The sequence below is a fragment of the Bombina bombina genome, chromosome 7, assembly GCF_027579735.1.
Source record: "Bombina bombina isolate aBomBom1 chromosome 7, aBomBom1.pri, whole genome shotgun sequence".
NCBI classification, from domain to species: Eukaryota; Metazoa; Chordata; class Amphibia; order Anura; family Bombinatoridae; genus Bombina; species Bombina bombina.
The window spans coordinates 236,904,817-236,929,340 of record NC_069505.1 but is presented as its reverse complement, the minus strand read 5'-3'; the positions used below and the strand labels follow the sequence as shown (position 1 = coordinate 236,929,340).

The 24,524-nt window shown below is 42.6% G+C and overlaps 1 protein-coding gene across 1 annotated transcript in view; it reads left to right on the top strand.

Annotated features, from left to right (window-relative positions):
* The window catches only part of TSG101 (tumor susceptibility 101), a 179,253-nt gene that overhangs the window by 63,640 nt on the left and 91,089 nt on the right, over positions 1–24,524 (top strand). Inside the window, exons 4-5 of the mRNA XM_053689347.1 lie at positions 15,736–15,899; positions 16,478–16,604. Coding sequence (XP_053545322.1) covers positions 15,736–15,899; positions 16,478–16,604 — 291 coding nt within the window. The remainder of the gene's footprint in view (positions 1–15,735; positions 15,900–16,477; positions 16,605–24,524) is intronic.

Sequence of the window (24,524 nt, the reverse complement as noted above, 5' to 3'; positions counted from 1 at the left end):
ATTGTTTCAGAAAGGTACAGAATTGGCTTCAAGTTAAGGCCTCCTGCTAAGAGATTTTTTTCTTTCCCGTGTCCCAGTTAACACAGCAAAGGCTCAGCATTTCTGAAATGTGTTTCAGATCTAGAGTTGGCTGGAGTATTTATGCCAGTTCCAGTTCTGGAACAGGGGCTGGGGTTTTATTTTATCTCTTCATTGTACCAAAGAAGGTCAATTCCTTCAGACCAGTTCCGAATCTATCATTATTGAATCGTTATGTTAGGATACCAACATTCAACATGGTTACTGTAGGACTATCCTGCCTTTTGTTTAGCAAGGGCATTATATGTCTACAATAGATTTACAGGATGTGTATCTGCATATTCCGATTCATCCAGATCACTTTTAGTGTCTGAGATTCTCTTTTTAGACAAGCATTACCAGTTTTGTGGCTCTACCGTTTGGCCTAGCCTCAGTTCCAAGAATTTTTTTCAAAGGTTCTCGGTGCCCTTCTTTCTGTAATCAGAGAACAGGGTTTTGGTATTTCCTTATTTGGACGATATCTTGGTACTTGCTCAGTCTTCTCATTTTCGAAGAATCTCATACGAATCGACTTGTGTTGTTTCTTCAAGTTCATGGTTGGAGGATCAATTTACCAATCAGTTCATTGATTCCTCAGACAAGGGTAACCTTTTTAGGTTTCTAGATAGATTCAGTGTCTATGACTCTGTCCTTGTCAGACAAGAGAAGTTTAACATTGATATTAGCTTGTCAAAACCTTCAGTCACAATCATTCCCTTTGGTAGCCTTATGCATGGAAATGTTGGGTCTTAGGACTGCCGCATCAGATGCGATCTCCTTTGCTCGTTTTCACATGCGACCTCTTCAGCTCTGTATGCTGAACCAATGGTGCAGGGATTACTCAAAGATATCTCAATTAATATCTTTAAACCGATTTTACGACACTCTCTGACATGGTGGACAGATCACCATCGTTTAGTTCAGGGGGCTTCTTTGTTCTTCCGACCTGGACTATAATCTCAACAGATGCAAGTCTTACAGGTTGGGGAGCTGTGTGGGGGTATCTGACGGCACAAGGGGTTTGGGAATCTCAGGAGGTGAGATTTCCGATCAATATTTTGGAACTCCGTGCAATTTTCAGAGCTCTTCAGTCTTGGCCTCTTCTGAAGAGAGAGTTGTTCATTTGTTTTCAGATAGACAATGTCACAACTGTGGCATACATCAATCATCAAGGAGGGACTCACAGTCCTCTGGCTATGAAAGAAGTATCTCGAATTTTGGTTTGGGCGGAATCCAGCTCCTGTCTAATCTCTGCGGTTCATATCCCAGGTATGGACAATTGGAAAGCTGTTTATCTCAGTCGCCAAACGTTGCATCCGGGCGAATGGTCTCTTCACCCAGAGGTATTTCTTCAGATTGTTCAAATGTGGGAACTTCCAGAAATAGATCTGATGGCTTCTCATCTAAACAAGAAACTTCCTAGGTATCTGTCCAGATCCCGGGATCCTCAGGCGGAGGCAGTGGATGCATTATCACTTCCTTGGAAGTATCATCCTGCCTATATCTTTCCGCCTCTAGTTCTTCTTCCAAGAGTAATCTCCAAGATTCTGAAGGAATGCTCGTTTGTTCTGCTGGTTGCTCCGGCATGGCCTCACAGGTTTTGGTATGCGGATCTTGTCCGGATGGCCTCTTGCCAACCGTGGACTCTTCTGTTAAGACCAGACCTTCTGTCTCAAGGTCCTTTTTTCCATCAGGATCTGAAATCCTTAAATTTAAAGGTATGGAGATTGAACGCTTGATTCTTGGTCAAAGAGGTTTCTCTGACTCTGTGATTAATACTATGTTACAGGCTCGTAAATCTGTATCCAGAGAGATATATTATAGAGTCTGGAAGACTTGTATTTCTTGGTGTCTTTCTCATCATTTTTCTTGGCATTCTTTTAGAATACCGAGAATATTTCAGTTTCTTCAGGATGGTTTAGATAAGGGTTTGTCCGCAAGTTCCTTGAAAGGTCAAATCTCTGCTCTTTCTGTTCTTTTTCACAGAAAGATTGCTATTCTTCCTGATATTCATTGTTTTGTACAAGCTTTGGTTCGTATAAAGCCTGTCATTAAGTCAATTTCTCCTCCTTGGAGTTTCAATTTGGTTCTGGGGGCTCTTCAAGCTCCTCCATTTGAACCTATGCATTCATTGGATATTAAATTACTTTCTTGGAAAGTTTTGTTCCTTTTGGCCATCTCTTCTGCCAGAAGAGTTTCTGAATTATCTGCTCTTTCTTGTGAGTCTCCTTTTCTGATTTTTCATCAGGATAAGGCGGTGTTGCGAACTTCTTTTGAATTTTTACCTAAGTTGTGAATTCCAACAACATTAGTAGAGACATTGTGGTTCCTTCATTATGTCCTAATCCTAAGAATTCTAAGGAGAAATCGTTGCATTCTTTGGATGTTATTAAGAGCTTTGAAATATTATGTTGAAGCTACTAAGTCTTTCCGAAAGACTTCTAGTTTATTTGTTATCTTTTCCGGTTTTAGAAAGGCCAGAAAACTTCTGCCATTTCTTTGGCATCTTGGTTGAAATCTTTAATTCATCTTGCCTATGTTGAGTCGGGTAAAACTCCGCCTCATAGGATTACAGCTCATTCTACTAGGTCAGTTTCTACTTCCTGGGCGTTTAGGAATGAAGCTTCGGTTGATCAGATTTGCAAAGCGGCAACTTGGTCCTCTTTGCATACTTTTACCAAATTCTACCATTTTGATGTATTTTCTTCTTCTGAAGCAGTTTTTGGTAGAAAAGTACTTCAGGCAGCGGTTTCAATTTGAATCTTCTGCTTATGTTTTTCATTAAACTTTATTTTGGGTGTGGATTATTTTCAGCAGGAATTGGCTGTCTTTATTTTATCCCTCCCTCTCTAGTGACTCTTGTGTGGAAAGATCCACATCTTGGGTAGTCATTATCCCATACGTCACTAGCTCATGGACTCTTGCTAATTACATGAAAGAAAACATAATTTATGTAAGAACTTACCTGATAAATTCATTTCTTTCATATTAGCAAGAGTCCATGAGGCCCGCCCTTTTTTGTGGTGGTTATGATTTTTTTGTATAAAGCACAATTATTCCAATTCCTTATTTTATATGCTTTCGCACTTTTTTCTTATCACCCCACTTCTTGGCTATTCGTTAAACTGAATTGTGGGTGTGGTGAGGGGTGTATTTATAGGCATTTTAAGGTTTGGGAAACTTTGCCCCTCCTGGTAGGAATGTATATCCCATACGTCACTAGCTCATGGACTCTTGCTAATATGAAAGAAATGAATTTATCAGGTAAGTTCTTACATAAATTGTTTTTTCTTCCTAACCTTTGGTTTAATGACTGGGGGGTGGAGCTAGAGGGGGAGCTATATGGACAGCTTTGCTGTGTGCTCTCTTTGCTACTTCCTGTAGGGAATGAGAATATCCCACAAGTAAAGGATGAATCCGTGGACTGGATACACCGCAAGAGAAAGTAATTTATCAGGTAAGCATAAATTTTGTTTTTTCTGAGTAGTTCTGTTGGACTATTGGAACTTTCTAACTTTCCTTAATGTTGAGCTGTGTTAAGTATCTGTGTTTCCCTGTAAGATCCAGTAATACCAGACTTTATAAAATATTTCTTTAGTATCCAAAATCCTAGCTACTGATTGGTTCGTCTTATAGGTTGTAGACATTTTATTTTTAATTTCTGTCCATATAGAGGCATTTGTCTTCCAGTATCTTGCTATACAAGATCTGGTAACTGTGCATACAATTTTGATAAAGATGTTAATATGTTTATTATATCCACGTATTGGGTCGTGTAGGAGGGCTTGGGAAATAGATTATTGTATGTGTTCGTCAAGAGTGTCACTGAGTAGGGAAGATAGCTTTTCCCATATAGGTCTAACCTGTTCGTAATCCCACCACATGTGACGATAGGAGCCTATAGCTCCACACCCCCTGTAGCATAATTTGTTGTTGGACGGGGACATGTGTGAAGTTTTAAGGGGTGTCGGGTACCACCGGAAAATGGTTTTGATAGTATTTTCCCTTAAATCAGTGCTAAGGAGTCCTTTGCAAGCAGAGTCAAAAATGTCCTCCCATGCTGTCCTTTCCATAGTTATATTTAAGTCTGTTTCCCATTTTAATATTAAATTGGTTGAATAATATTTAGCATGCCAATTTCTGTATCCCATTCAATTATACATCTCTAAAAGGATACGATACTCTGTACCACCTAAACAAAAACCTCAATAAGTATTAGTGCTTTTTTGTTTTAAAAAAAAGTTACATAAAGTGATACGATCATTACATTTTTTTCTCTCTGCATGGTCAGTCCATTTTATTGGATTGTGGTTTTAACGAGCAAAAGAGCTATTTCCTTAATATGAGGAGAGTCCACAGCATCATTCCTTACTTTTGGGAAATACTGATCCTGGCCACCTGGAGGAGACAGACACCCCAGCTTAAGGCTCAAATACTCCCCACTTCCCTCATATTCCAGTCATTCTTTGCCTTTCTTCACAGGATGTTGGCAGAGAAGTGGGACTGGAGTTTTTAGTCGTGTCAGCCTCTCAGTGAGAGCATTGACGAATGTCTGGAGATGCAGCGAGAGTCTTTCTGCAAAGCCATCCAGACTCATATTAACAGCTCCTAAGCAATCAGAGTTGAGTTTCACTGCCTGCTTCCATTACTCAAGTCCATGTCAGGAGCGACGCTACAAAACTGTCAAACTTGAGACGCTGTGTTTGTATGTATTGGGTACTTGTATGTATTGGGTACTTGTAAAGCGCGGCTAATCACCCGTAAAGGGTCTCAAGGCGCTGCTCATTTTATCAACCTCGGAAGGATGAAAGACTGAGTGGACCTCACCGGGGATCGAACCTGCAACCCTTGGGTTGCTTCAGAGCTCAACCACAATGCCTTAGCATGCTGACCTATCTGTCCGGCTGTGTTTCTGTTCGGCATAGATTCTGTTAAGATTGTTTCATTTTTTATACATATGATAACGCAAGTAAACAGGGTTACAGTGTGGCTCCTTTTAGCTGTATGGAATCTAGGGTTAATATCTCCTGAGGGGGATTATTGAACAGGGAGGATTAATCTCATAATTTATTTTATTATGATTATGCTGCGACATGTGTGAGATGAGGCTCAGGCAATGTTGGAATGTACAGGTTTTACTTTCGTTTTTGTAGCTGCGCGGCCTGTAAGGCTTGGTGCGCTTTTTTCTACAGCGGGGAGGTCCTGCATTGCGTACCACGTGACAGGGTGTGGTCACACTGATTTCCTCTTTACTGACAGCGGTTTACCGGAGACAAAGTGGATTTTCTGTTGGGCCTGGGTCATAGGAGGTGGTGAGTGCCCCAGCCATTGGGGGTATAAAGGTGCCGTTTTATCTTATCAAAGTCTGCTTTATAAGCCCAAGCTATGGAGGATTCTGATGCGTTAGAAGGGTACTTCTTCTTTACCTAAATCTAATACCTGTCTATATTGTTAAGAGGCCACGGTGTATCCACCTGCTCAATTATGTTCCACATGCCGTGATAATGTAATCGTGTCAAAGAAAGTTAATGTTTAGTACCACTGAGCCGTCCACCTCTGAGGAGTGTCCGTCCCGTGAGGTGCGCACTCTACAGTCATCTCCCAATACACATGCAGCTTCCCGTAGCACTCCTAATACTCCATCTTGAGGGGCCCTTTTACTGCCAAACTTTACTAAGCAGTTACAAACGGAAGTGTCTGCATTCTTTTGGTGCTTTACCTCGCCCTGCTAAGCGCAAGCGAAATGTCAAATATTGCTATCCTTCCCAGGGGTCATCTACTAGCTTGTTGGAGTTATCTGATACAAGATTATCCTCTGATGAAGACGCTATCTGCTAAAGGAAGTTTTGGCTACTTTAGAGGTCCCAGAGCCTAAATTGCCTGAGCAACCTTTGATTCCTAAATTAGATAAGGTCTACGAGGGCAGGGTTGTACCACAGACTTTCCCGGTTCCCGTAAAGATGGCGAACATTTATTAAGAATGAATGGGAAAGACTTGGTTCTTTTTCCCCCCCCTTCTTCTTCCTTTAAAAAATGATTCCAGGTTCCGGACAATTGGAGTTGTGGGGTTCCATCCCCAAGGTGGATTGTGCTATCTCCATCCTTTCTAAGCGTACTACTATCCCGCTTGAGGATAGTTTGTCGTTTAAGGAGCCCATGGATAAGAAGATCGAAACTCTGTTAAGAAAGATTTTTCAACATACAGGATATTTATTTCAACCTGCTGCGGTGACTGAAGTGGCTACCTACTGGTGCGACTCCTTATCTGAGTTGATCGAGGTGGAGGGTCCCCTTGACGTGATCCAAGAAAAAATTTAGGCCTTAAGGGTAGCAAATATGCAGATTATTCAACTAAATGCTAAGTCTTCAGGTTTTTCTGTTCAAGCCCGTAGGGCACTATGGTTGAAGTTCAGGTCTGCGGACTTGACTTCGAAGTCACATCTTCTTTCCCTCCCATTTAAGGGGAAGATTCTATTTGGTCCAGGCCTGGACTCCATTATCTCCACCGTTACGGGAGACAAGGGTGCCTTTTTTAGGATAAGAAGAACAAACCTGAAGGACAAGGTCCTAATTTCTCCAACATAGGTGTGTCCGGTCCACGGCGTCATCCTTACTTGTGGGATATTCTCTTCCCCAACAGGAAATGGCAAAGAGCCCAGCAAAGCTGGTCACATGATCCCTCCTAGGCTCCGCCTACCCCAGTCATTCTCTTTGCCGTTGTACAGGCAACATCTCCACGGAGATGGCTTAGAGTTTTTTAGTGTTTAACTGTAGTTTTTCATTATTCAATCAAGAGTTTGTTATTTTCAAATAGTGCTGGTACGTACTATTTACTCAGAAACAGAAAAGAGATGAAGAATTCTGTTTGTATGAGGAAAATGATTTTAGCAACCGTAACTAAAATCCATGGCTGTTCCACACAGGACTGTTGAGAGCAATTAACTTCAGTTGGGGGAACAGTTTGCAGTCCCTTGCTGCTTGAGGTATGACACATTCTAACAAGACGATGTAATGCTGGAAGCTGTCATTTTCCCTATGGGATCCGGTAAGCCATGTTTATTACGATTGTAAATAAGGGCTTCACAAGGGCTTATTTAGACTGTAGACTTTTTTTGGGCTAAATCGATTGATATTAACACTTATTTAGCCTTGAGGAATCATTTATTCTGGGTATTTTGATATAATAATATCGGCAGGCACTGTTTTAGACACCTTATTCTTTAGGGGCTTTCCCAAAGCATAGGCAGAGTCTCATTTTCGCGCCGGTGTTGCGCACTTGTTTTTGAGAGGCATGGCATGCAGTCGCATGTGAGAGGAGCTCTGATACTTATAAAAGACTTCTGAAGGCGTCATTTGGTATCGTATTCCCCTTTGGGTTTGGTTGGGTCTCAGCAAAGCAGATACCAGGGACTGTAAAGGGGTTAAAGCTTAAAACGGCTCCGGTTCCGTTATTTTAAGGGTTAAAGCTTCCAAAATTGGTGTGCAATATTTTCAAGGCTTTAAGACACTGTGGTGAAAATTTGGTGAATTTTGAACAATTCCTTCATGTTTTTTCGCAATTGCAGTAATAAAGTGTGTTCAGTTTAAAATTTAAAGTGACAGTAACGGTTTTATTTTAAAACGTTTTTTGTACTTTCTTATCAAGTTTATGCCTGTTTAACATGTCTGAACTACCAGATAGACTGTGTTCTGAATGTGGGGAAGCCAGAATTCCTATTCATTTAAATAAATGTGATTTATGTGATAATGACAATGATGCCCAAGATGATTCCTCAAGTGAGGGGAGTAAGCATGGTACTGCATCATTCCCTCCTTCGTCTACACGAGTCTTGCCCACTCAGGAGGCCCCTAGTACATCTAGCGCGCCAATACTCCTTACTATGCAACAATTAACGGCTGTAATGGATAATTCTGTCAAAAACATTTTAGCCAAAATGAACCCTTGTCAGCGTAAGCGTGGCTGCTCTGTTTTAGTTACTGCAGAGCATGACGACGCTGATATTAATATCTCTGAAGGGCCCCTAACCCAATCTGAGGGGGCCAGGGAGGTTTTGTCTGAGGGAGAAATTACTGATTTAGGGAACATTTCTCAGCAGGCTGAATCTGATGTGATTACATTTAAATTTAAATTGGAACATCTCCGCATTTTGCTTAAGGAGGTATTATCCACTCTGGATGATTGTGAAAATTTGGTCATCCCAGAGAAACTATGTAAAATGGACAAGTTCCTAGAGGTGCCGGGGCTCCCAGAAGCTTTTCCTATACCCAAGCGGGTGGCGGACATTGTTAATAAAGAATGGGAAAGGCCCGGTATTCCTTTCGTCCCTCCCCCCATATTTAAAAAATTGTTTCCTATGGTCGACCCCAGAAAGGACTTATGGCAGTCAGTCCCCAAGGTCGAGGGAGCGGTTTCTACTTTAAACAAACGCACCACTATTCCCATAGAGGATAGTTGTGCTTTCAAAGATCCTATGGATAAAAAATTAGAAGGTTTGCTTAAAAAGATGTTTGTTCAGCAGGGTTACCTTCTACAACCCATTTCATGCATTGTCCCTGTCACTACAGCCGCATATTTCTGGTTTGATGAACTGATTAAGGTGCTCGATAGTGACTCTCCTCCTTATGAGGAGATTATGGACAGAATCAATGCTCTCAAATTGGCTAATTCTTTCACTCTAGACGCCTCTTTGCAATTGGCTAAGTTAGCGGCTAAGAATTCTGGGTTTGCTATTGTGGCGCGCAGAGCGCTTTGGTTGAAATCTTGGTCGGCTGATGCGTCTTCCAAGAACAAGCTACTAAACATTCCTTTCAAGGGGAAAACGCTGTTTGGTCCTGACTTGAAAGAGATTATCTCTGATATCACTGGGGGTAAGGGCCACGCCCTTCCTCAGGATCGGCCTTTCAAGGCAAAAAATAGACCTAATTTTCGTCCCTTTCGTAAAAACGGACCAGCCCAAGGTGCTACGTCCTCTAAGCAAGAGGGTAATACTTCTCAGGCCAAGCCAGCTTGGAGACCAATGCAAGGCTGGAACAAGGGAAAGCAGGCCAAGAAACCTGCCACTGCTACCAAGACAGCATGAAATATTGGCCCCCGATCCGGGACCGGATCTGGTGGGGGGCAGACTCTCTCTCTTCGCTCAGGCTTGGGCAAGAGATGTTCTGGATCCTTGGGCGCTAGAAATAGTCTCCCAAGGTTATCTTCTGGAATTCAAGGGACTTCCCCCAAGGGGGAGGTTCCACAGGTCTCAGTTGTCTTCAGACCACATAAAAGGACAGGCGTTCTTACATTGTGTAGAAGACCTGTTAAAAATGGGAGTGATTCATCCTGTTCCATTAAGAGAACAAGGGATGGGGTTCTACTCCAATCTGTTCATAGTTCCCAAAAAAGAGGGAACGTTCAGACCAATCCTAGATCTCAAGATCTTAAACAAATTTCTCAAGGTCCCATCGTTCAAGATGGAAACCATTCGAACTATCCTTCCTTCCATCCAGGAAGGTCAATTCATGACCACGGTGGATTTAAAGGATGCGTATCTACATATTCCTATCCACAAGGAACATCATCGGTTCCTAAGGTTTGCATTCCTGGACAAACATTACCAGTTCGTGGCGCTTCCTTTCGGATTAGCCACTACTCCAAGGATTTTCACAAAGGTACTAGGGTCCCTTCTAGCGGTGCTAAGACCAAGGGGCATTGCAGTAGTACCCTACCTGGACGACATTCTGATTCAAGCGTCGTCCCTCCCTCGAGCAAAGGCTCACACGGACATCGTCCTGGCCTTTCTCAGATCTCACGGCTGGAAAGTGAACGTGGAAAAGAGTTCTCTATCCCCGTCAACAAGGGTTCCCTTCTTGGGAACAATTATAGACTCCTCAGAAATGAGGATTTTTCTAACAGAGGCCAGAATAACAAAGCTTCTGGACTCTTGTCGGATACTTCATTCCGTTCCTCTTCCTTCCGTAGCTCAGTGCATGGAAGTGATCGGGTTGATGGTAGCGGCAATGGACATAGTTCCTTTTGCGCGCATTCATCTAAGACCATTACAACTGTGCATGCTCAGTCAGTGGAATGGGGACTATACAGACTTGTCTCCAAAGATACAAGTAAATCAGAGGACCAGAGACTCACTCCGTTGGTGGCTGTCCCTGGACAACCTGTCACAAGGGATGACATTCCGCAGACCAGAGTGGGTCATTGTCACGACCGACGCCAGTCTGACGGGCTGGGGCGCGGTCTGGGGATCCCTGAAAGCTCAGGGTCTTTGGTCTCGGGAAGAATCTCTTCTACCGATAAATATTCTGGAACTGAGAGCGATATTCAATGCTCTCAAGGCTTGGCCTCAGCTAGCGAGGACCAAGTTCATACGGTTTCAATCAGACAACATGACGACTGTTGCGTACATCAACCATCAGGGGGGAACAAGGAGTTCCCTAGCGATGGAGGAAGTGACCAAGATTATTCTATGGGCGGAGTCTCACTCCTGCCACCTGTCTGCTATCCACATCCCGGGAGTGGAAAATTGGGAAGCGGATTTTCTGAGTCGTCAGACATTGCATCCGGGGGAGTGGGAACTCCATCCGGAAATCTTTGCCCTAGTCACTCAGCTGTGGGGCATTCCAGACATGGATCTAATGGCCTCTCGTCAGAACTTCAAAGTTCCCTGTTACGGGTCCAGATCCAGGGATCCCAAGGCGGCTCTAGTGGATGCACTAGTAGCACCTTGGACCTTCAAACTAGCTTATGTGTTTCCGCCGTTTCCTCTCATTCCCAGGCTGGTAGCCAGGATCAATCAGGAGAGGGCGTCGGTGATCTTGATAGCTCCTGCGTGGCCACGCAGGACTTGGTATGCAGATCTGGTGAATATGTCATCGGCTCCACCTTGGAAGCTACCTTTGAGACGAGACCTTCTTGTTCAGGGTCCGTTCGAACATCCGAATCTGGTTTCACTCCAGCTGACTGCCTGGAGATTGAACGCTTGATTTTATCGAAGCGAGGTTTCTCAGATTCTGTTATCGATACTCTTGTTCAGGCCAGAAAGCCTGTAACTAGAAAGATTTACCACAAAATTTGGAAAAAATATATCTGTTGGTGTGAATCTAAAGGATTCCCTTGGGACAAGGTTAAGATTCCTAGGATTCTATCCTTCCTTCAAGAAGGATTGGAAAAAGGATTATCGGCAAGTTCCCTGAAGGGACAGATTTCTGCCTTGTCGGTGTTACTTCACAAAAAGCTGGCAGCTGTGCCAGATGTTCAAGCCTTTGTTCAGGCTTTGGTTAGAATTAAGCCTGTTTACAAACCTTTGACTCCTCCTTGGAGTCTCAATTTAGTTCTTTCAGTTCTTCAGGGGGTTCCGTTTGAACCCTTACATTCCGTTGATATTAAGTTATTATCTTGGAAAGTTTTGTTTTTAGTTGCAATTTCTTCTGCTAGAAGAGTTTCAGAATTATCTGCTCTGCAGTGTTCCCCTCCTTATCTGGTGTTCCATGCAGATAAGGTGGTTTTACGTACTAAACCTGGTTTTCTTCCGAAAGTTGTTTCTAACAAAAACATTAACCAGGAGATTATCGTGCCTTCTCTGTGTCCGAAACCAGTTTCAAAGAAGGAACGTTTGTTGCACAATTTGGATGTTGTTCGCGCTCTAAAATTCTATTTAGATGCTACAAAGGATTTTAGACAAACATCTTCCTTGTTTGTTGTTTATTCAGGTAAAAGGAGAGGTCAAAAAGCAACTTCTACCTCTCTCTCTTTTTGGATTAAAAGCATCATCAGATTGGCTTACGAGACTGCCGGACGGCAGCCTCCCGAAAGAATCACAGCTCATTCCACTAGGGCTGTGGCTTCCACATGGGCCTTCAAGAACGAGGCTTCTGTTGATCAGATATGTAGGGCAGCGACTTGGTCTTCACTGCACACTTTTACCAAATTTTACAAGTTTGATACTTTTGCTTCTTCTGAGGCTATTTTTGGGAGAAAGGTTTTGCAAGCCGTGGTGCCTTCCATTTAGGTGACCTGATTTGCTCCCTCCCTTCATCCGTGTCCTAAAGCTTTGGTATTGGTTCCCACAAGTAAGGATGACGCCGTGGACCGGACACACCTATGTTGGAGAAAACAGAATTTATGTTTACCTGATAAATTTCTTTCTCCAACGGTGTGTCCGGTCCACGGCCCGCCCTGGTTTTTTTAATCAGGTCTGATAATTTATTTTCTTTAACTACAGTCACCACGGTACCATATGGTTTCTCCTATGCTAATATTCCTCCTTAACGTCGGTCGAATGACTGGGGTAGGCGGAGCCTAGGAGGGATCATGTGACCAGCTTTGCTGGGCTCTTTGCCATTTCCTGTTGGGGAAGAGAATATCCCACAAGTAAGGATGACGCCGTGGACCGGACACACCGTTGGAGAAAGAAATTTATCAGGTAAACATAAATTCTGTTTTTTGTTCCTTTCGTTCGTATAAATGACAATGTCAGCAACCCTCCGCAAAGCCTGAACAATCCAAGGGAACTTGGAATCCGGCTCAGCGCTTGAATAAGTCCAAGCAAAACAAGAAGTCCGCCGAGGCAAAGTCGGCATGAAGAGGCGGCCCCCGATCCGGCTATGGATCTGGTAGGGGGCAGACTATCGCTCTTTTCGGACGCTTGGCTTGGGGACATGCAAGACCCGTGGGTCCTGGAGGTCATAGATCAGGGATACCGAACACTTCAAGTTCCTAAGGTTTGCGTTCCTGGACCAGCACTTCCAGTTGTTTGGTCTAGCTACTGCTCCAAGAGTTTTTACGTAAGTTCTGGGGGCTCTGCTTGCAGTAGCCAGAACCAGAGGTATAACCGTAGCGCCATAATTGAACGCCATTATGGTTCAGGCATCATCCTGTCGTCTGGCAGAGGACCATTCGAAAGATCTTCTATTTCTTCTTCGATCTCATGGATGGAAGATAAACTTAGAATAGAGTTCTCTTACTCCCAGTACCAGGGTAGAATTCCTGGGTACTATAATAGACTTCATATCCATGAGGATATTCCTTACAGACTAGAGACGTTACAAGCTAACTTCCGTTTGTCTTGCCCTCCAGACCTCCTTAAGGCCCTCTGTGGCTCGGTGTATGGAGGTGATTGGTCTCATGGTGTCTAGCATGGACATTGTTCCTTTTGCCAGATTCCATCTCGGACCACTTCAGCTGTGCATGTTGAGATAGTGGGACAGAGATCATTCGAATCTGTCTCAACAGATTTCTCTGAACAACCGGTCGAGAGAATCGCTCTCCTGGTGGCTCTGTCCAGATCACCTGTCCCAAGGGACATCCTTCTTGAGACCATCCTGGGAGATTGTGACTACAGACACAAGTCTATCAAGATGAGGAGCTGTTTGGGGTCCCAGGAAGGCATAGGGCCTGTGGACTCAAGAGGAATCTCTCCTCCCAATCAACATTTTGGAGCTTCGAGTGATCTTCAATGCTCTGAAGACTTGGCCTCTTCTGGGTTCGTCCCAGTTTATCAGATTCCAATCAGACAACATAAACTTGGTGGCTTACATCAACCTTTAAGGGGGAACGAGGAGCTCCCTAGCAATGAGGGAAGTATCTTGAATTCTGGAGTGGGAGGAGGCCCCCAGCTGCTCGCTGTCAGCAATCCACATCCCGGGTGTGGACAACTGGGAAGCGTATTTCCTCAGCAGGCAATCCTTTCATCCAGGGGAATGGGCTCTCCATCCTGAGGTGTTTGCGAAGATTTGCAACAGATGGGGGACGCCAGAGATAGATCTCATGGCGTCCCGGCTCAATTCCAAGCTACCCAGATATGGGTTGCGGTCCAGGGATCCTCATGTGGAGCTAATAGATGCGTTAGCAGTGCCTTGGAGGTTCAATCTTATTTACATTTTTCCACCGTTACCACTTCCCCCTCGTGTAGTGGCCCGCATCAAACAGAAGCAAGCATCAGTAATACTGATTGCGCCACCGTGGGCGCAAAGGATGTGGTTCGCGGACCTGGTTGGGGTGTCCTCATCTCCTCCATGGAGGTTACCTTGTCGCAGGGATCGGCTGGAACAGGGTCCTTTTGTTCATCAAAATCTAGATTCTCTGAGGCTAACTGCGTGGAGATTGAACGCTTTGTCTTAGCCAAGAGAGGTCTCTCTGAGAGGATTATTGACACTCTCATTCAGGCTCGTAAGTCTGCCAGGATTCTTTCCTTTTGTCCAGGAGGGTCTGGAGAAGGGCCTTTCTGCCAGTTCCCTGAGGGGACAGATTTCGTCCCTTTCTGTTTTGCTGCACAAGAGACTCGCTGAGCAATCCTTCATTAAGGCTCTGATCAGGATCATACCTGTATTTATATCTAACGTTCCACCTTGGAGTTTGAATCTTGTTCTTCAGTTTATGCAACGGGCTCCGTGTGAGCCTATGCATTCGCTTGACATTAAATTGGTGTCCTGGAAGGTTCTTTTTCTATTGGCTCGCGGAGTTTCTGAAATGGTGGCCTTGCAATGTCAGCCTCCTTATCTGGTGTTTCACACGGATAAGACTGTTCTACGTACCCACTTAGGCTTTCTTCCTAAAGTGGTGTTGGATCGTAACGTCAATCAGGAGATTGTGGTTCCTTCCTTGTGTCCTAATCCTTCTTCTTCGAAGTAACGCTTACTTCATAATCTTTACGTTCGAGATTTGAAGTTTTATCTTCAAGCTACTAAGGATTTTAGACAAACTTTGTCCTTGTTTATCTACTCTGGGAAGCGTAAGGGTCTGAAGGCCTCTTCAACTTCCTTATCTTTTTGGTTGAGGAGTGTTATATTCTTAGCTTACAAGTCAGCAGGTCTTAGACCTCCTCAGAGGATTATGGCTCATTCCACTAGAGCGGTGGCTTCCTCTTGGGCCTTTAAGAACGAGGCCTCTATGGATCAGATTTGTAAGACGGCTGCCTGGTCCTCCTTACATACTTTTTCAAAATTCTACAAATTTGACGTTTTTGCTTCGGGTAGCCTTTGGGAGAAAGAAAGGTTTTACAGGCTGTGGTGCCTTCAGATTAGGGTCCTCCTTTTCTTTTACCCTCCCGTTCTCATTCATTCTCCTAACATTAAGAAGGAAAACATAAATTATGCTTACCTGATAATTTAATTTCCTTCTATATGAGGGGAGAGTCCACGGCCTCCGCCCGTATACTCCGATAGGCAGACCAAAATGTGTTTTTCTCTTCCGGCACCATTTATACCCTGATATTTCTCCTACTGTTCCTTGTTCCCTTGGCAGAATGATTGGGATATGAGGGAAGTAGGGGGAGTATTTAAGATTTTTGCTGGGGTGTCTTTGCCTCCTCCTGGTGGCCAGGTTCAGTATTTCCCAACAGTAAGGAATGATGCCGTGGACTCTCCTCATACAGAAGGAAATTAAATTATCAGGTAAGCATAATCTATGTTTTCATTTGCAAAAATAACCCTAGATGAGCAATTTCCAATACCTTTTATACTCTGCAATTGGCATAACAATTCATTGTAAACACATTAAGGGGAAAGCAATTTTGCCATACAATGCACATTTAACGCTTTAATATTTTTTCATGGAAAAAACATTTTATAATTTTTTATTTGCAGCTTTTTCATATACATTTATAGGATATTTTTTTTTTGAGTGTTCTGTTCCTTTAAATGGATAAATAAAAAAATAAAAATATATATTTTTTTTAAACACAGGTAACACATACAATATACCTATATGTTTATGGCTGCTGGATACGTACCCATTTAATCCTCCAATCTGCTTTGTAAAACCGACCAATACGATGACCATAAAAACTGGTAAACACGTTGATGCAAATGGAAAAATTTATCTCCCTTACCTCCATGAATGGAAACATGTAAGTATGGCTGTGAATAGAACCGCTCTCCTCTTGTGCTCAGTGAGAACTAGACGGTCAAAGGTTACGTTCATGCATTGTTTACCATCACTTTAAAGCGGTTTATATTGATCTTGAAACAAAGAGGAAGGCCATGCGTTTAACTGGTACTTAAAGATCATTGGTTGGTAGGGACACACCTCCATAAGATAAAAACAATAGTAGTTTTAGCAAGTATGTATATATATATATATATATATATATATAAATTGTATACATCCTTTTAAGATAAAACAAATGAACAATTTGCTTTGCACGTAATTACTATCAATTGCATATTATAGTTGCAGAAGAAGAAATAAGTATTTCCTAGATATCCTTTTTGTTCTCTTCCAAATGTTGTTGTATGTATTTTACTGGGAGCTACAAGCTATGACATTCTTCTCATTGCTTAACATCAGCTGACCGTCTAATGCGCCATGAAACTCAGCACGGCAGCACAATTGTGTTGTGTTAGAACCATCTAGGTAGTCACAGAATAAAGCGAATAGGACAGAGCGTTTATCTGAATCGTTCTAATGCTGCTTTTGGCTTTGCAGCCTCCGTCGGACTTACTGGGATTAATACAGATCCTGATTGTAGTTTTTGGAGAAGAGCCTCCAGTTTTCTCTCGCTCTGCTGCTCCAGCTCCTTATCCCATGTACCCTGCGACAGGACCCCCAAACAGTAAGTACCACCATTTATTAACACTACAACTATTGTTCCATTTCAGCAGAAAAACATATACCTTGAAGGGTGTTTTTATTTAAAAAAAAAATTATAACAAATTTACTTCTGCTGTTTAATTATAGTTTGTTTTCTTTGTTGACAAATACCTAAGTAGGCTCAGGAATGTGCACGTGTCTTGAGCATTATTATGGTAGCGTTGCATAATTTTATTACAACCATTGTTGCAAACACAGCTGCCGTATAGTGCTCAAGACGTGTGTACTGTCCTGAGCCTACCGAGGTATGCTCTTCAACAAAGGATACCAAGAGTAGAAAGTAAATTGAATATGCAACTAAATAAGAACGTATCATGAGTTTTATTTCATGTTGATTTGTCTACAGGAATTATGATCTTCATATAGCAGCATAGTCTCACACCTGACTGGGCCTTTCCTAAGCAACTACCCCTGCAGGAATATCCATTTGCATAATTACCCATGACCACAACCTCAGAAATATTTATGGCAGCCATGGATATTTCAGATCTTGACTCAGTTACTTTGGGTTTATGAGGACAAAAATCTTAAAGTTAGTTTCCTTTTTTATTTTAATCTTTACTATTATTGGTCAGAGATGCAGCAAATCATAAAAAAGTTAGAATGACACTAAATTAAAGGGGCAGTAAAGCCAAAATTAATCTTCAATGATTCAGATAGAGTAGCAATTTTATACAACTTTCCAATTCAATTCTGTTATCAAATTTGCTGTGTTCTTTGTATCTTTTTATAGAACAGTAAAGCTAGGTAGGCTCATAATAGCTCAGGAGTGTGCGCGTGTGTTTAGTACTCTATAGCAGCAGTGTTGGCAACTTTATTTGTAGCTTTGTGATACAATGTTGCAAAACACTTCTGCTATAGAGTACTAAACTCACGTGCACACTCCTGAGCGCTTATGAGCCTACCTAGTTTTACTCTTCAATAAAAGATTCCAAGAGAACAAAGCAAATTTGATAACAGAAGTAATTTGAAATCTGAATCATGAAAGTTAAATTTTAACTAGACTGTCCTTTTTAAATAATTCACAGAGAAATGTGCACATCGCATAATGAGGAATAACCATGAGATCCGCATCGCATGTACAGATTCCTTCATTGTTTATCTGCCGCTTCTCGTTATGGCGCACTACCCTTTAAACACTTTGTGTCTGGCACAGTTTAAAGGGACAGTGAACTGTAAAAGTTTCTCCTCTTTAATTTGTTCCCAGTGGTCTGTTTTACCTCCTGGAATATATTAAGTTGATTACAAATCACTTCTTTAGCTTTATGTTGTCATTTGACACAGCTGATTTTGCCTGCTGTATCCCCACAAATACGGAATATTTCAATAATTAAAGAGACAGTACACTGTAAAATTGATTTTCCATTAATGTACTTTCAGTGACTTGTTATACCAGCTGCAGAGTATAAAATATTTGATAAATTGCATTTTCAGGTTTGTGTATATGAAGTAGCTGGTTTTGTGCTTTTAAACCACAGCCTATTACAATTAGTTGAGTTTCAGGTAATATCAGATCTCATTATGTTATCACTTTGTGTACACACACTTGCTTCCTTATCTTATTTTTGTCTGGAAAACCAAAGCTCAATGCTTGGGGGCATATTTATCAAGCTCCGTAAGGAGCTTGATGCCCTGTGTTTCCAGCAGTTATGAAGCACCGGTCTAAAGACAGCTGCTCCATAACCTGTCCGTCTGCTCTGAGGTGGCGGACAGGCATCGCTGGAAGTCAGCGCGATCCAATACGATCGGGTTGATTGACACCCCCTGCTAGCGGCCGATTGGCCACAAATCTGCAGGGGGCAACATTGCACCAGCAGTTCACAAGGGTGAACTGTCCCTTTAAATAGTGCTGCTATAGTAAAAACAAAAATGTTGAATCAAAGTAAACTTAAAAGAATCCGATTTATAAAACAGTGCTTAGAATTTCTCATTGTAGCCCCTGCCCTCAGGGAGATAAGAGAGCAGACATCTTTAAAACTTAAAGGGACAGGAAACCCCCCAAAAAATTTTCATGATTCAGATAGAAATACAATTTTAAACAACTTTCTAATTTACTTCTATTATCTAATTTGTTTAATTCTCTTGGTATCATTTGTTGAAAGAGCAGCAGTGCACTACTGGTTGCTGACTGAACACATGGATGAGCCAATAACAATCGACGTGTGATAGCCACCAATCTGCAGCTAGAACCTAGGTTATTTGCTGCTCTTGACCTTTCCTAGATAACCTTTGAGCAAAGGATAACAAGAGAAGGAAGCAAATTAAAGAAGTAAATTAGAAAGTTGTTTAAAATTGTATGCTCTGTCTGAATCATGTTTCATGTTCCTTTAAGTTGCATTTTGCCTCTACTGAGCATGAGCAAAGCACACTTACTGTCTCTTTAGCATTGTCTGAATAGTAAACTAGCTCAAGTTACTCTTGAAGATTTGACATTAAAGGGACACTGAACCCAAATTTTTTCTTTTGTAATTCAGAAAGAGCATGCAATTTTAAGCAACTTTCTAATTTACTCCTATTTTCAATTTTTATTCGTTCTCTTGCTATCATTATTTGAAAAAGAAGGCATCTAAGCTTTTTTTTGGTTTCAGTACTCTGGACAGCACTTTTTTATTGGTGGATGAATTTATTCACCAATCAGCAAGGACAACCCAGGTTGTTCACCAAAAATGGGCCGGCATCTAAACTTACATTCTTGCATTTCAAATAAAGATACCAAGAGAATGAAGAAAATTTGATAATAGGAGTAAATTAGAAAGTTGCTTAAAATTTCATGCTCAATCTGAATCACGAAAGAAACATTTTGGTTACAGTGTCCCTTTAAGCTTGATTAGCCTCCTTGTAGGGCTGTGACATGAAGTAATGGAAACTGCACAAATAAAGTTAAAAATAAGTACTAAAAGGTGATGATGTATAATACATATCGCAATGATTTCTAATGAAGGGACAGTCTAGTCCAAAATAAACTTTCATAAATCAGATCAGGGCATGTAATTTTCTTTTTAAAACAGGGAGAGGCCACAGCTGCATTCATTACTTTTGGGAAATACAGAACCTGGCCACCAGGAGGAGGCAAAGACACCCTAGCCAAAGGCTTAAATACTTCCCCCATCCCCCAGTCATTCTTTGCCTTTCGTCACAGGAGGTTGGCAGAGAAGTGTCAGGAGATTGGAGTAGTCTCTTATTGAGGGTACTCTTCGGAATGGGTCTGGAGTTTTAAGTAGTCCTGTCAGCCTCTCAGTGAGAGCATGGATGAAAGTTAGAGTCCGGAGATGCAGGGAGAGTCTTTCTATGAAACCATCACGACTCAGATTAACAGCTCCATAAGCAATCAGCGTTGACAAGTTTCGCTGCCTGCTTTCTGCTCTCAAGTCCATGTCAGGAGCGATGCTACTAACCTGTAACACTTAAAAGGCTGTGTTCCTGTTCCACGGCATAGATTCTGGTAAGATTGTTTCATTTTGTATACATGTATGATAACGCAAGAAGACAGGGTCACAGTGTGACTCCTTTTTATCTGTATAAAATCAAGGGTTAATATCTCCTGAGGGGGATTATTGAACAGTGGGGAATAATCTTATATGTTTGTTTGTTTGATTTTATGCTGCTTTTATGTGTGAGACGTTATGGGCTCATAGGCTGTTATGGAATATATATGTTTCACTTTTACTTTGACAGCCATGCAGCTTACAAGCTTGGCACGCTTTTTCTCATAGCAGGGACGGTCCTGCATTGTGCACCATGTGATTCATTCCCTCTTTCCTGACCGGGTGTCTATCAGAGAGGAGTCCTAAATCTCTGTACTGTCTGGGTCGTGAGAGGTGGTGAGTGCCCCAGCCATTGGGATATAAAGGTGCCATTTTTTTGAATAAAATAAGATGTTTTATTTCTATAATTCTGTTACTTTAGAGGGCACTCCCTCTATTCCTAAAGAATAATTCCTGTTTATATGGTGAGGAGGCCTTGGTTCCACCCTCTCAATTATGTTCCTTATGCTTTGATAATGTGATATCAAACATGTTTGATACCACTGAGCCGTCCACCTCTGAGGAGTTGTCGTCCAGTGACGTGCGAACCCTACATTGTTATCTCTACACATGCAGTTTCACGTACCATTGCTGATCCTCCATCTGGAGGGGGCCCTTTTTTCACTAGACGTTACTACGCAGTTCAGACGGCGGTGTCTGCAGCCTTTAATGCTTTACCTCGCTCTGCTAAGCGCAAGCGAAAGGTTATGTATTGCACTCCTTCCCAGAATACATCAGATCAATTATTGGATTTAACTGATAGGGTTATCCAAGGATGAAGTTCTTTCTGAGACTTCAGAGTATGAACATTCTGGGTCAGAGTTTGCTGCCTCTAAAACTCCGGCTGCGGAGGAACCAGACTTTTAGTTTTAGGAATTTGCGCTTTCTTCTAAAGGAAGTTTTTTGGCAAATTCAGAGGTTTCAGAGGCCAAATTGCCTGATGAACCTTTTGATTCCTAAATTGGATAAAGTTTGAGGACAGGGTGGTACCTTATCCTTCCCTGCTCCTGTTAGATGGCGAACATTATTAAGAATGAATGGACAGGATTGGATTCCTTGTTCCCCTCTTCTCCCTTTAACAAATTGTTCCCGGTCCTGGACTCTCAATGGAGTTGGGAGGTTCTGTCCCTAAAAGGGATGGCGCTATCTTCACCCTTGCTAAACGTATTACTATCCCACTTGAGGATAGCTCTTCGTTTAAAGAGCCCAGGGATATAGGTCTGCGGGTATGACTTCTAAGTCTAGACTTCTTTCCCTCCCCTTTTAATGGAATGATTTTTTTTTTGGTCCAGGCTCAATTATCTCCACGGTCACAGGGGGCAAGGGTGCCCTCCTACCACAAGAGAATATAAACTAGCTGTACTAGGGACAATTTTCGTTCTGATAAAGCCCATGTCAGCAGTTCTCCGCTAAGCCAGAGCAAACCAAGAGCTCTTGGAAGCCGGCTCAGTCCTGGTATAAATCCAACCAGAGCTGGAAGCCCGCTGAGTCTAAGTAGGCATGAATGGGCAGTTCCTGGTCCTCTGCTGTTGCTCTTTTCTTTTTTTTTACTGTTGCTCTTTTCAGTCGCTTGGTTCAGGGACGTGCAGGATACATGGGTCCTGGAGGTCATAGCTCAGGGTTACAAGATAGGTTTCAAGTCTCAGCCACCCAAGGGCAGATTCCACTTCTATCTCTGGTCTTCCTGACCTGAAAGGAGGGAAGCCTTTCTGGGCTGCGTACGGGATCTGTCCTCTTAGGAGTTATGGTCCCGGTGCTTATCGCAGTGAGAGGTTTGGGATACTATTCTAACCTTTCGTGATTCCAAAAACGGAGGGAACTTTACATCCGATTTGGACCTAAAGTGCTTAAACAAGTTTTTAAATGTCCCCTCGTTCAAGATGGAGATAATAAGGTCCATTCTTTCCCTCGTTCAAGAAGGGCAGTTCATGACCACGATAGATCTGAAGGATGCTCCCGTCACATACCAATCATCAAGGACCACTTCCAGTTCCTAAGGTTTGCATTCCTGGACAAGCACGTCAAGTTTATTGATCTTCCGTTTGGTCTAGCTACGGCTCCAAGAAATTTTTCGATTGGACCTTTCAGAATCTCTCCTCTGTCTTCTTCGATCCCATGGATGGAAGATAACTCTAGTGAGAGCTCTCTTGTATCAGATTCCAGGTAGAATTCTCGGGTGCGATAATACACTGTGTGCAGAATTATTAGGCAAATGAGTATTTTGACCACATCATCCTCTTTATGCATGTTGTCTTACTCCAAGCTGTATAGGCTAGAAAGCCTACTACCAATTAAGCATATTAGGTGATGTGCATCTCTGTAATGAGAAGGGGTGTGGTCTAATGACATCAACACCCTATATCAGGTGTGCATAATTATTAGGCAACTTCCTTTCCTTTGGCAAAATGGGTCAAAAGAAGGACTTGACAGGCTCAGAAAAGTCAAAAATAGTGAGATATCTTGCAGAGGGATGCAGCACTCTTAAAATTGCAAAGCTTCTGAAGCGTGATCATCGAACAATCAAGCGTTTCATTCAAAATAGTCAACAGGGTCGCAAGAAGCGTGTGGAAAAACCAAGGCGCAAAATAACTGCCCATGAACTGAGAAAAGTCAAGCGTGCAGCTGCCAAGATGCCACTTGCCACCAGTTTGGCCATATTTCAGAGCTGCAACATCACTGGAGTGCCTAAAAGCAAGAAATATCTCAAGACTGATTTTTCTAAGGTTTTATGGACTGATGAAATGAGAGTGAGTCTTGATGGGCCAGATGGATGGGCCCGTGGCTGGATTGGTAAAGGGCAGAGAGCTCCAGTCCGACTACCGCCAGCAAGGTGGAGGTGGAGTACTGGTTTGGGCTGGTATCATCAAAGATGAGCTTGTGGGGCCTTTTCGGGTTGAGGATGGAGTCAAGCTCAACTCCCAGTCCTACTGCCAGTTTCTGGAAGACACCTTCTTCAAGCAGTGGTACAGGAAGAAGCCTGCATCCTTCAAGAAAAACATGATTTTCATGCAGGACAATGCTCAATCACACGCGTCCAAGTACTCCACAGCGTGGCTGGCAAGAAAGGGTATAAAAGAATAAAATCTAATGACATGGCCTCCTTGTTCACCTGATCTGAACCCCATTGAGAACCTGTGGTCCATCATCAAATGTGAGATTTACAAGGAGGGAAAACAGTACACCTCTCTGAACAGTGTCTGGGAGGCTGTGGTTGCTGCTGCACGCAATGTTGATGGTGAACAGATCAAAACACTGACAGAATCCATGGATGGCAGGCTTTTGAGTGTCCTTGCAAAGAAAGGTGGCTATATTGGTCACTGATTTGTTTTTGTTTTGTTTTTGAATGTCAGAAATGTATATTTGTGAATGTTGAGATGTTATATTGGTTTCACTAGTAAAAATAAATAATTGAAATGGGTATATATTTGTTTTTTGTTAAGTTGCCTAATAATTATGCACAGTAATAGTCACCTGCACACACAGATATCCCCCTAAAATAGCTAAAACTAAAAACAAACTAAAAAATACTTCCAAAACTATTCAGCTTTGATATTAATGAGTTTTTTGGGTTCATTGAGAACATGGTTGTTGTTCAATAATAAAATTAATCCTCAAAAATACAACTTGCCTAATAATTCTGCACTCCCTGTAGACTCCATAGACATGAGAATATTCTAACAGACCAGAGACGTTGCAAGCTAGCTTCAACATGTCTTGTCTTTTTCAGACCTCCTTAAGGCCATCTGTCGCTCGGTGTATGGCGGCGATTGGTCTTATGGTGTCCAGCATGGACATCATTTCCTTTGCCAGGTTTCATCTCAGACTGTTGCAACTGTGCATGCTGAAGCAGTGGAACGTCGATCATTCGGATCTGTCAACAGATTTCTCTGGACCACTGATCGAGAGAATCGCTCTCTTGGTGTTTTTGTCCGGATCACTTGTCCCAAGGGACGTCCATCTCAAGACCATCCTGGGTGATTGTGACTGCGAGTCTGTCAAGATGGGGAGCTGTTTTGGTTGCCAGGAAGGCACAGGGCCTATGGACTCAGGAGGAAAAGGTCCCTCCCGATCGCATTTTGGATCGTTAGACAATATACAATGCTCTGAAGGCTTGGCCTCTGCTGGGTTTGTCCCAGTTTATCAGATTCCAATCAGACAATATAACCTCGGTGGCTTACATCAACCATCAGTGGGGAACGAGAAGCTCCCTAGCTATGAGGGAAGTTTCTCTGATTCTGGAGTGGGCAGAGACCCACATTTGTTCACTGTCAGCGATCCACTTCCGGGTGGGGACAACTGGGAAACAGATTTCCTCAGCAGACAATCCTTTCATCTGGGGTTGATGGTCTCTCCATCCC